The 14,258-nt window shown below is 28.6% G+C and overlaps 1 protein-coding gene and 1 pseudogene across 1 annotated transcript in view; both read right to left on the bottom strand.

Moving 5' to 3' along the window:
• Nucleotides 1-3,631: 3,631 nt before the first annotated feature.
• Nucleotides 3,632-14,184, bottom strand: LOC113372310 (annotated as a pseudogene).
• Nucleotides 14,185-14,211: 27 nt separating this feature from the next.
• LOC113373458 (unc-112-related protein-like) overlaps nucleotides 14,212-14,258 on the bottom strand; it is a 16,003-nt gene continuing 15,956 nt past the window's right edge. Inside the window, exon 9 of the mRNA XM_026613755.1 lies at nucleotides 14,212-14,232. Within this exon, the coding sequence (XP_026469540.1) occupies nucleotides 14,212-14,232 (21 nt within the window). The remainder of the gene's footprint in view (nucleotides 14,233-14,258) is intronic.

Genomic DNA, 14,258 nt, shown 5'->3' with positions numbered 1-14,258 from the left:
TCAACACTGCATAGATAGCACTGGACACATCTACAAATAATATGAATAGTGTTATCCAACAGTTATTTTTGGTTAGTTACTTTTATAATGAATACATAAAATAATTTGATTGAAAATAATCTTGCATTTTGATTGACTTAATAACACAACAATAGCTAACAATATCATTAGTGATGGAGATTCGATTGAATTTCGTATGAAGTATATCTCGTATTGGAAGTCTCATTAAAAAACAGAATGTATTTTTAATATTAATAATTTTAGTACAATTCTTGTATGCAGTAGAGCTTCAAAAAAAAAATGAACAGCACATTTATTTATATGCATGTAACATATATATTATATACATATATATATATATATACATGTTCATATATATATTTTTTATATATATTTACTTTGCTTTATTAAACATTGAACACATATATCCATAAAAAATAGAGCAAATATATAATAATTTTTCCAAGTGAACACCAATTATTGAACAAAATTTATATGCAAATTATTTTTACAAAGATATAAGGTAAATAATTCAATTACAAAATCTTGGTGTCCATTTGACTAAATAATTATCTTTGACAATAACAATTTACTTACAAACATTTACACTGTTATGCTATATTTTTTGCTCAATTGCATTTTCAGAACTTTCTATAATGAAAGATCTTTTTGATTACTGCAGTTCGTAAAAAATATTCATTATATATCGATATAATATTGAGAATCTCTTTCTTTAATAATAATGAAAAATTTTAATGCACATTTACTTTCTACTTAAATCCCAGTTGAAATAAAAATATGTTTTGTATCAAATTAATTTTTATAGACTATGGGAATGAAAACGGTTGTAAAAATATTCTAACCGGTTTTTAATTTTTTATAGGCCGATCATCCAGATAGTTATTAAGAATAAAACATAGATGGCTTGCAATAAACACAGTAACTGATTATTTTTTTAACTTAAATGTTATAATTTCAAAAATCTATACTACATCAGTTTATCAATTAATCCATTTGTACAAATTTTTATTGCACTTATAGAAGCTGCAAATGTGTTTCATAAATCGTGTTACTGCGTAAACAAACAACAAACATGTTTGTTTAAAAAAATCACATGCAGTATACAATACCAATTGCAACAAGAATTAAGTTAAAAGTAAGTATGCATTTACTACAGTGACTTTGTCAATAATGAGATTCACAAAATTTATCTATATTAATATTTCTGTAACATAAGAATTTGACTAGATTTGCACTTGTGACTGAGATTTTATGAAACTTTGGTAAACAAACTCTTAAACTAAATACATTACAAACATTTGAAATATAATAATGCCTGCATATTTATATTTCTCATGCTATGTACCCAAGCTAAATTTATCCCGAGTATTAACAACTTTGATGCATGAATTAGAAAAAGCTTTCAAATTATTTTAATTATAACATGTCATCACAATAAGATATTTACACAATGAGAATTGTATTCTTTTTGTGGTGTGCAAAGATCAAAGTATTCTTATCTGCGTTGGGAACATCACTATGATAAATTATAGACTAATAATGATACGTTTTACTAGACCATGAAGTTAAATATATAATACATAAATAAGCTTAAATTAATACATTTATTAAGAAAAAACACTACTATATTTTTTCTTTTTAAGAAAAATATGGGATTTTTTATCATCATAAATCTCTCGTATAACAATAGATGTAATATAAACTTGCCACATTTAATAAAACTTAAATAATTATATATCATTGGCACATTCTTGCTTCAATCAGTATTTATAATAAAATTAATGAGGAATAAAAGCTCAAGATCGAATAAAAAATATGACAAATTATATTATACATCTACCACCAGTAACAAAAAATATACAAACCATACCAGTAGTTTGTAGAACTTTCATTAAATAAAGATTTAGATTTTCGTTTTAAAATAACGCTTATACATATGGCAATATCTTATAGAATAATAAAAAATAGATACGAATACAGTTAATACATTTTAGTTATACTTATTATCTTCTATAGCTTAACGCTACAAATGCTAAGTTTTGTTTTAATATATACAATGGTAGCAAACCAAAAGCAATAGTTTACTATAGTGTACTTTATACTATTATTATATTATTTTGTTTTTAAATAGTACAAGTTAATTTGTACATATCGGCTATGCTTACAGCAGCGTGAAGTTTTTTTATACCTATATTATATATCAACACTTTTTAAATATTACAACATAATATATCTTTAAACTATTCAATTAATGCAACTTTATGCAATAATACAAAGTGGACTATAATTATGCATCCATCTAAAAATTGATTCAATATGAATAATAATAAAACTCAAAGATTCTTTCCAGTATATAATTTCGAAGTTTTTTTCAAATCAATTTAAATAAATATAGATTGAGATTATGAAACGATTTCAATAATTACTATTAAACTGAAGAATCAATTTTGTATTTTATATTGCCACTATTATATATCACTTCCAGAAGTAAATTATAAAGGGTATAATCAATTTTTAATTGCAGAAGAAGATTATGATGAGATTAACCAATATATATATATATATATATATATATATATATATATAATATATATAGATATATATATATATATATTGGTATAAATATTTATTCTAAATATATAATCTACTATATACTATATCCCTATATAATATATCTCTCTACTCTATCTCTCTCTAATCTCTATCTCTCTATCTTTGGTCTAATCTATATATCTATCTCTCTCTCTCTCTCTCTCGATCTATCCCAAGAGCTGGCTTTGTTTTTTCTCTGCCTGATACTCCTTTCTAGTTCATATCTTGTAATATGATTACTGACAATGTGATATTTTATTTGATATCATCCTAACTTAACAAGTAACGTCACAGTCACTACGTTCGAAAGTGAAATTTACTTTTATTAATAAATAATCGAATAAATTTTAGGCAACTATATGCTAATCAAATAAATGCAACAACATGGAGCGAGGAATAAATTAAATAAGCAACGCAAAATTATGAAAATGATTGAATAGTAAATACTTAGTATTTAGGATTTAATTCAGAATTTTTCACATTCAAGTCCTTATTCAAAATTGTACTAATTTAAACATTGAATATAATATATCAAGCAATTAAATGATATTAAGCTATGTTTCTATAGGCAACGATTTTATCGGCCGAAAAGAGATATACATATATGTATCAAATATGATTTAAATCAATTTAATATGACAAACATTGCATTGGAAGTCGAGGTATATGTTTTACTTGGAGCAAATTTCTTTGTTTTTGCAAATCATATCATTTCGTCATTTGGACACTTATTATTATGTACGGAACAATTTCTTCGTAAGAAACGGGAAGTCATTAACTAAGAATATATTGCGCTTTTCATGTCCGCCTGACTTCTCAAAAGTAATCGATCATTTTTTAAAACATACATTCATTCAACATGTATTGGAAATTAAACACCAGTGAAAAATGATAAATATGCCAATAATTGAGAATAAACTCTAATAAAAAAATATTTTTTATATAAATGAGTAGTGTGATAAATTTCAAAATAGATCCTTAAGTTTCATATTAAACCCCATACAGCATTTGAATGTATGTTTAAAATTATCAATAAATAAACAAATAGTATGACTAGATACTGCAACTTTCTAAGAATATTAAAACATTATACGGGCTGCTCCAAAGGTGTTTAATAAGATAATGATTAAGTCTCTCGATATGAACTGTAATAAAAATAATCCAACGTGAATAATGATTATAATTAAGATTTTAAGTATGTGTGTTTAGATCTTAAATAAATTTATGTGTTGGAGTTGTAGTCCAGTCATTTGGTCGTTTTGCCGGTACAGTACTCCGGGAATTCTGAAAATTAGTAATCTTATAGATTTCGAGGTGCTCTTTACGAAAATTAACTTTGTCACCTCAAATTTGAACGGCAAGTTGCCGCCATATTGAAAAATGGCGTCAAAAAACAGCTTTTTTAAAATATCTCCTTTCTGGCTCATTCTACGATAAAAGTATCTATGTACGAATTAAACTAGAGAAAATTTCCTCACATTCCTTAGAAAACCGTTTTTTTTTGTAAAATTGATAGTTTGAGAGTACGGCCGCCTCAAAGTCTTTGCTGCTCTCGCCGTAATCAAATCTCTCCATATATGACAGCACTTCAAACTTGACCACATTCTCTCTAATAATTAATATTTTCAATGTTAAATTAAGCGAATAAGATCTAGAAATAAAATAATTCAAATATTTTTCTGTTTTTTTGCTGATTTTTTAACGCTTCAAGCTACTTGAAGCTATAAGGTGCTACTCAAGCTATAAGTATACTTATAGCTACTTTGCCATTGAAGTGTTAAAGAATTAGCAAAAAAAAAAACAAAAATATTTGAATTATTTTATTTCTAGATCTTATTCGCTTAATTTAACATTGAAAATATTAATTATTAGAGAGAATGTGGTCAAGTTTGAAGTGCTGTCATATATGGACAGATTTGATACTACGGCGAGAGCAGCAAAGACTTTGAGGCGGCCGTACTCTCAAACTATCAATTTTACAAAAAACGGTTTTCTAAGGAATTGTAGGAAATTTTCTCTAGTTTAATTCGTACATATATACTTTTATCGTAGAATGAGCCAGAAAGGAGATATTTTAAAAAAGCTGTTTTTGACGCCATTTTTCCAATATGGCGGCAACTTGCCGTTCAAATTTGAGGTGGCAAAGTTAATTTTCGTAAAGAGCACCTCGAAATCTATAAAATTACCAATTTTCAGAATTCCCGGGGTACTGTACCGACAACAGCCTTTTTTTGCACCAAATGACTGGACTATTGGGGATCTGTTATCATTTGTTTATATTTGATTTTTATATTAACATACCTCTAGCCTGGTCGTTCAGTTGCAAAGTGGCGATTGACAAATGAAAAACCGCGGAACTCTTCTTGATTAATGCAGCGTAACACATCTTGTGGAACTGGAGTCAAAACTGGTTCTTCACGAGTGAAGTCTGTGTCAAAATTTAATGCATCGCGTGGACTCTTCTGCAAATAAATTTAATCGAATCATTAATAGATGGATATCCTCTATTAGATAATAATGATAAATAAGTTCCTTACAATTTTAGGTTTAAATGGAGGGCGCACTCGACGTTGCTCCAAAGCTCCCAATCTAAATCTTTGAAGAAAACGTGATTTCTAATTTGAGTCTCATCCCCCATGCATCCTAAGCGCTTAGCTGCATTCTTAGTCATAAAGCCTGAAAATATCGCATGGTAAAACAGAATCAAAATGATTATAATGAAATTCATGTTACCTTTCAGAATAGAAACGGCTTCCTTGCTCAGCCACACGGGATAAAGAACATCGTCGTGCAATATCGATTCGAATAAATCGTCTTCGTTATCGGCTTCGAATGGTGGTTGACCAGCCATCATTTCATACATGAGAACACCTAAGGCCCACCAGTCAACAGAACCACCGTACTCGAGCTCTTGCAAGATCTCGGGAGCTATGTAGTCTGGCGTGCCACAAATGTGCTGGTGAGTGCTCCATTTAATATCCCTTCCTAAAATATAAGGAATATTATATTATAGAATAGTTAAACGATTTTATTAACCTTTGTACTTGATATCCTACCTTGCACATGCCAAAATCTGCCAATTTACAATGCCCTCTCTTGATCTAAGAGTATGTTGTCGAGTTTGAGGTCTCTGTATATAACTCTCGTGCCTATGTAAAAATTGCAATGCTAACGTGACCTCGGCTGCGTAAAATCTAGCACGCGGTTCATCGAATTTTCTTGCCCTTTGGATTTGAAACATCAGATCTCCTCCATTTACATACTCCATCACAAAGAACAATCGCTCCTAATTTATAAAACACACAGTTGGTAAGGACAAATTTATATTAAAACGTAATTATATGATTATAAAGAGTGAAATCTGTACCTTTGTTTGAAAGCACGAATGTAGAGCAGTTAGAAATGGATGGCGAGCTGCAAGTGCTAAAATTCGTTTTTCGGTCATGGTGCATTCGACGTCGTCGTCTTGTAAAATCGCGTCCTTTTTCAGTACCTTTACAGCATATACCTGTAAAAAATAAAAATGCAATAAATTAATTCGGATAATTAGTGGTGCATTGCATCGTGCCTTAAGGCAAATTGCTGAAACTTACCCTTGCCGAAAACTAAATTATTAAAAAAAACCTTGACAAAACTAGATTTTCGAGAAATTTTGAATTTTTGACTTTTTTGAAAAATTTGATTTACTTTGAACATTTTTTTTTTGAAGCAATCGCACTGCATAGCTGATTTGGAGTCGAAATATAAAAGCGCGTGAGCGCCGCGTAGTCGTCTAACGTGTAAATATTGGTACGGAACCCATATAAATGTACACACAATTTGTACTTATTATTATAATCTTTATAAAATATCTGATAATACGATGTACATATGTCTAATGTTCATTTTTGACTCCCAAATAGCATTATTTTTTATTTTTTTTATTGGATGTTCGGAGACGCTGGACCCGCCTTTTTAAAAATTTCACCAGTTGTTCATTTCGTCAATACAAGTAAAATGTTTTTTAAATTATTTAAATCGGACGCTCAGTTATCTCAAAAACTGAAATACCATTTTTGGCATTTTTTGCCCCATATTTTCGAAACGAATAGTCCTGCATTTGTCAAAAACTAATCAGCACGTCTCTTATCAGTAAGAATCGAATGTTTTTTTAATTATTCAAATCGGTTTATTCGTTTTCGCAAAATCGTCGACAAAGTTTGTACCCGCCACACACACACACACGCACATATACATCCATATTTTCTAAGGTATGCCAAAATGTTCAGAAACCTCTGAAACGTAAGGATATATAAAAAATTTCATTTTCGATTTTTTTGCAATTACTATAACTTACCCTACGGGATGTTGAAAAATCAGTTAATATTACAAATAATATAATATCAATACCGGCATAATACCAATAAAATAATTTTTGTATTTTGTTTACCTCATCAGTTCCTTTCTTTTCAGCTAGCATAACTTTGCCAAACGATCCTTTTCCCAGAACTTTCAAAAATACAAAATCATTGAGGCCTACGCGAGCGTCGATATCGCTTTCCAAATATTCTCCACCGCCTGCACCACTTCTATGAGATCCTGATCCCACTCCTGAAAATTGAGGAAAGAATTACTTATTAGTATCAGTATAATAATTTGTACATATAATTAATATATATTATTATTACCTTCTGGCAAGAGTGGCATTGTACTATCTTCCCGAGAAAGACTACTTTCGCTATCACTAGATCTATCAGTAGACGCGGAACCTTCACCACTACACGGTGCTTGATTTAAATACTGCTTAATAAAAACAACAGGGCATGAGTTAAATGATAAATATAAATAACGAGATTCATTATCCTTACCCTTGTGGATCTTCTAGGTCCTTGTTTATCTGGAGAGATTCCCATATTATTTAAAATCTCAGCCATTTTCTTTGTATTGACGCCACAATTCGAAGCAACATTTCGTTGGCAACGTTTGTGTATGTTCATACTGCAAACTGTAAAAATAAATTTTATTAAATTTAGGTATTGTTTGTAATTGTTTTAATAGATGAAAAAGTACCTTCGCATTGTAGGCCCTGTTTGACTATGCCGTAAAGTAAAGAACCACAATGGTCACAAAATGTGAAACGTTTGTAATTATGCACCACGAATCGGTGGGGTATGTTCACATTAAATCTTTGGCCACCGGGTGTTCATCCACTTTGGGCTAAAAAGTTCATCAAATTATACAAACTTGAATTTAAAATACACGACAAGCCAAGAAGTGCTTTTTAAAGGGCAATATTACGTTATCCTCTTAAGCACTTTTTAACATTAACTCATTTTTTCATAAAAACATTTAGTTTTTTTGTATCACAATCGGTGGATGTTAATAATTCATTAAAATATAATAAATTATATAAATATTACTTCTTCTTTCATCCCAGGGCACTTTGTTACAACCGAATCGTGACATCTTTTGTGGACAACACATGTGCAGACTGAAAAATAAGGAATCGATTAATGTATCGAACTTTTGCGTCGGTATAATAATTAAATTAACAATGACATCGAGAACTATGTTATTCTAAAACTGCAAACTAATCAAATATGCACACATTCTTCTAATTGATTTGAAAATAATACGTTCTACTCGAATAACTAAACAAATTTTTAAATATTTTTTTGAAATTAGTAATAGTTGAATAATAAATAAAATTAAAATTTTAAAACGCGCAATATAACACTTGTAAATGAATAACTGATAAACTAAATACTTTAACATTAAATCTATATTTTTATTTGAATAACATCTAGTGAACATAAAATCTCAATACATCAAAAATCAATTCTACAAATTATTAAAAAAAAAGCAAAAGTTGCCGATTAACAAAATATAAAGCACATGCATTTTAAACAAAAACACAAGATAACACAATCACATAACATAAACGTGCTATATGTACGTTCGATGTGAATAAAACAAAAACTAAAAATTATTTTTAATACAGAACTCACAATATAAAAAACCATATTTTGTTATATAAAATAAACACATTTTAGTTACCAATACAATTCAAGTAAATCCGATATTTAGACAAAAGATTCAAATATACGCAACTGTTATAAGAAGAATATGAACTTCGACCCTAGTGGACTTATCTCATCATGACTTAATAGTAGGAAGATTTTAATAGTAATAATGAAATTCCATTAAATAACATCAGTAAAAGTTAAAAAATTTACAGTAATAAATCAATAAATAATATAAGAAATTTTGTGTAAAATAAAATTATTAAAATCAAATATAACAAAACGTAGGTACATCGAGAATATCGCTCATAAAACCAGGAATTTATAAGTATTTTATAAAATACACTAGTTAAAATATAAATAATATTCAGTTACGTGTTAGAGAAAAATGTTTATCTTTTTATTACATTTATTTAATATTATTAGTGTGTTAAACATTACACATTTAGATGCAAAACCAAAATAACTTTCTAAATACGCAATCCACATCGATAATAGGATTATTTAGCGGTCACAAACATAGTGAACTACAGCATGAACTTGAAATTGAAGAAAATAAACATAATATGATGAAGAATGCATTAAATTATAAAAATACCATGAAGATGTTGCCTCTTGATATGAAAGTTCTTAATACAAAATTTCAAATTAGTATGACAAACGAGCTTGATAAATTGTAAGTACATCCATTCTCAGTAACAAAACATCGATAAACAATGAATGAGAGATAATAAAGCGTAAAAAGCCTACGCGATCAAAAATATGTCTTTAAATTCTTTTTTTTAATTTTGAGCTCACCTTGACATTGATAGCCCTGCTTTCCCAATCCCCTGAAAACGACGAAACGATCTCAGTAGTGCAATAATACCAAACCCAAAAAAACACACAACCCATTATAAAATGAATATTTTATGTAAAGTTAACCATTTGTAATTTGTAACTACACTAATTATGACCAGCCTCCGTACCGAAAGATACTACCGATAGAAAGTTCTTTAAGACAAAAATCTTGCCATGGAATTATTAAGTGACTGGAACATACATAATTAATTAATTTTTGAATGAATCAGTAATATTTAGTATTTATTAAAATTCATTAGTCCCAAAATTTCATAAAGTAGTTATTTTATACATCCATATATCCGAATGGACGGATATATAACGGACGGACAGTGTAAGCATTTTTGCTAATTTGAAATTATTATTATATTTTTTAAATATGTATGTTTTCGCCACAATTACTTCAATTCTGAAAATTTATGTTATGTTATAGGAAAAAACTCGTTCAAGTAAAATTAATTCATTTCTACCCGTGAGTTGATGGACTAATATTAATAAACACAATTCAACACCCATGCATTTTATTCAATTCGTTATATGTCGCTTATTAAATTTGTGTTTTTCTTATACACTTCAATTTTGTATATATTTTTGTTATTTCTGTTTCAGATATTACTTAAAATCTCCGATAACTAAACATTGAAAAAATAATCACAATTATTTTAGATCTAAGTACAAATGTCTAATTACAGTAATGTGATAAAATATATACTTCGATTGCTACATCAAAAATACTGTGACAATTAAGCCAAAGATTAACCCACAAGTTTTAAAAGCATAATAAAATTGATAAATTTAAGCGATACTAAAAATATTTAATATTATTCTAAACTGACCATTTCTTTAATCGATATGCAGTAAGGGTATTTATATAATACCGAATTTTGAAGTATTTTGCAGCCCTATCGTCGAATTAAAAAAGATTAAAATAGATTTTTTTTATTCTATTAAACGTTTCGACACTTAATGTGTGCCATCATTCAGTAATCTAAAAAACATATTACAATAAATTCCTGAGTATGTTTAGATTACTGAATGATGGAACACATTAAGTGACGAAACGTATAATGGAATAAAAGAAATTTCTATTTTAATATTTTTTTAATTGGACGAATGGGCTGCAAAATACTTCAAATATGTATCAACGTCGACAAAACTAACGACATAACTATAAGATCTAATATAAATATACCTGAGCTTATTTTATTAATTATACCTTTGAAAGGGTGTTGAATATGTAAGTCTTGTAAAAATATAAATCATGATATTTGTGAAGGAACTACAGTACCAATTAAGTATAACAAATAATTATTATAATTCAAATTCTTAATTGAAAAATTAATACTGCAGTATCTTCCGTAAGTAAAGTAATTACTGCAGAACAAAAAAATCACCACATTTAATGGATAGACTTATTGATTATTTATATTGTTGATGTAATAACTAAGTCTCAATCCTCGACAGATATAAAAATTAAATACATCTAAGTCTGTTTTTACACGGTAGATCGGTTCCAGAAGAAGCCGTGTAAAAAAAGTGTAAAAAAAGATATTGATCTTATACAAAAATGGGTGATTTGTTCGCAATCTCTAAAACCTATTAAAATTAGTGAAAAACAAGAATTTTTAAGAACAAGAATTCATGTTTATTTTATTAAATCAAAATATATAATGCTTATTTTCACAAGCATAGTAATTAATGATAAAAAGGATATGCACTCTAATCTTAAAAGTAATATAAATTAAATGTATGGCAAGTTCAGGAACTAAAAAACTATGTTGTGAACGAAAAGAATAGATTATTCAATTTTTAAGGTAAAAAATAAAATAAAATAGAATAAGTGATAATCATAAATACAACAACATAAATTTAATTGCTGTCGTCATCATAATTTGCTGTATTTTTTTGTGATATGAACATACTTCGCAAAAATTAAATTTGACAAAAAAAAATTAAGTACATAAAATTTCAAACCATGCTAAATGGAATAAAATCGTGTAAAAAAATTAAAAATATTCAATTTTCAAACCGTGTTATATCAAAACCGTGTACAAAAAGACCGTGTAAAAACAGACTTAGGTGTATAAAGAAAATTTAGATGTAGAGTTTATACTTTTTTTTTAAATTAAGTAATTTCAAATGTGGTAATCCTGTTCAATATCATTAACAAATGTCCATTTATGATACTGTTATGTAAAATGATTCACCCCGAAATACATGCTATCCCAATATTAGAAGAAACAAATAAAATAATCACTTACCAAATAAATTCTCGGCAGTGGGAACAAAACGTCGGTTGGCGCAAGAAAGTTGCCATAAATTTATGACCATTGACCTGATGAACACGCCTTCTCATGGCACCCCGCCGACGGTTGAATCCGGCGCTGTTTGCCTTGAATTCCCGGCCTCTGATGCGCCTCCGCCCTGGCCTATAGCCGCTCCTGCATTTGAAGCCGTTTGATCTGGAGGAGAATAAAAAATACCATTAAGATGCTGGGCATTTAAGACTAGAAATCATCTTGCTATTTAAATTTTGTGTGGTTTAAGTTACTATTTGGTTCCAATTAATATACAAAATTCTATGTGAATACAATAGCCTTATGATTGAATGAATATTTCTATATAAGAAACGGTAGGGCGGTAGGCTTGAAGGTCCGCGGGTAAATAGGTCGACCATCGATATCTCAAAAACAAGTAAAGTTAGGAAGTTTTTCACAACAATATTTGAAAGTAGAGAGAAAAAGATGTGAAATCAGTCATCACCCTAATTCTTACGAATTTGCTATCAGGAGACAAACGGTATTAAGGCTGTTCTAAGGCGGGCGCGTACATTTGTTTCCAGAATACTTGTTCAATTCTCACAAATATTATTCATCCATCTTTGTCTACCTGACATAATAAAATAATTTCCTTCCCTAGTATAGGTACAAAGCTAGTTATAAGAAATTATTCATTCTGAACGCATAACCATGAACATCAAAGAAATAAATACTGTTAATAACTAAACCAACTTATTTAACTTACTTATTTTTAAAGGTCTGATATAGCCATTCTAATAATAAATTATATCTGGTCCTTCGAGGTAGTAAAGTGTCCAAGTGTGTTGAATGTTTAATTTACTTTTTTAATGAATATTGCGCCGGGCGCTTACAATACTATTATCAAAAATAATCCAACATTTTGAAAAGTATATTAAAAAATAAACAAAAAATCATTCATTTTCATGCATATTTTTACATAAGATCGCATATTAATTTGTATTGGATAATATCAATTGAGTATTTATAAAATTAAACTGTTGAAGAATTTTGGCGGGGCACAACATTTTTTTTATTAGAGGCAGTATTTTCTTATATTATGTTAGTGTTTTGGTTGTTAATATATTTTGAAGTATACATAATGTTTTATAAAATCTATTGTTAATTTTAAGTTAGACTTAATTTTTTTTTATAGCCTTTATAAAAACTAACATGTGGCTGGGGGAAGAAACAAATTGAACCCTTATCCTGTCATAGATGTGAACAATAAAAAATAATATTTTACAAGTTAAATAAATATTTATTCCAACCCTGCGGATGATTTTTTTATGAAATACCAGATCAAGGTTTTATACAGTATCAACTCTGAAAAAAATGTACCCTGGAAATTTATATTTTGTTTGGTTGAATAATGTACTATTATTTTGTAAAATTCTTTCAGATTAAAAATAAACATTAGATCTGTTCGTCTCGAGGCCATCTCATTTATGCCGCCTATGGGTTAAAAGAACCCAGGTTACAAATTTTTAAAAACATTAAATAATTTTTAAAATGATGAATGAGCTAGGAGTTTTACTGAACATAGACAGATAGTTGTTTGTTTGATATGTGCTATTTGCTGTGATATAATTGGCTTGGTTTTCATATTTCAAATTAGACCTTTGACCGCCCTACCCTACATGATTCATAAAATTTAATAAATATGTGAAACTTGACAAAAAATTTTAAAGTATATAAAGTGATGATATTTGATTAAAAAAAACTCACCTCCAGAAGCCCATTTTAAATCTACTCGTAAATGTAGTTTTCCTTGAGGCTCTAAATCCACCTAAAATAACAAAAACACAAATAAATATTGAGGGTTTGATATTTCATGTATATCTTTAATAAAATAATGATTAATAAGACAACAGTTATAAATTACTTTCAGATTGTAATATAAATTACCCAAAAATCGACAGCATCTCTATCTCGAGCCAAAAGGTCTTCAAAAGGAATTGTACAATTGGCAACAAAATCATCGGGGGGTATAGATGCATCATGAAATACTGTAAGACCCAAACATGTAGCACCATGAACTTCATGCACAAAATATTCATTCCAAACAGGATCAAAAGTTTTTGGCTTTGTTGTTGAACGATCTATCAATATAACATTTTGTAAGTAAAATTTATTTACATGTTTGTGCATGTTAGTTTGTTATGGTTATAACTTAATATCAACACATTACATAAGAAAACTGATATGTAAAATATAAATACAAAATATTTGACATCGTGCTTTATTGATTAATTAACATAAAACTAGTGTTAATGTTATTTACCTAAATGATTTTCATCCACATCTAATGAAACGTACGGGTCGATGGCTGTTCATCGGGTTTTCCAAAGTCATATTATGTCTCTTTTGGAAATCGTAGGCCTAAGACCACAGGCCTCGCAAATCTTAACACGCATAGTCCCCGAGAACATGGCGAAATACTTTTGATCCTTATTACATTACCACGAAAATGTAAAAATCTTTAAAATTATTAATAAAATACTCA

Source organism: Ctenocephalides felis, unplaced genomic scaffold, assembly GCF_003426905.1.
Source record: "Ctenocephalides felis isolate EL2017-DRISC unplaced genomic scaffold, ASM342690v1 CF-g0.4_SCAFFOLD_01604, whole genome shotgun sequence".
In the NCBI taxonomy this organism is placed as follows: Eukaryota; Metazoa; Arthropoda; class Insecta; order Siphonaptera; family Pulicidae; genus Ctenocephalides; species Ctenocephalides felis.
This window is presented reverse-complemented; position numbering and strand designations above follow the sequence as displayed.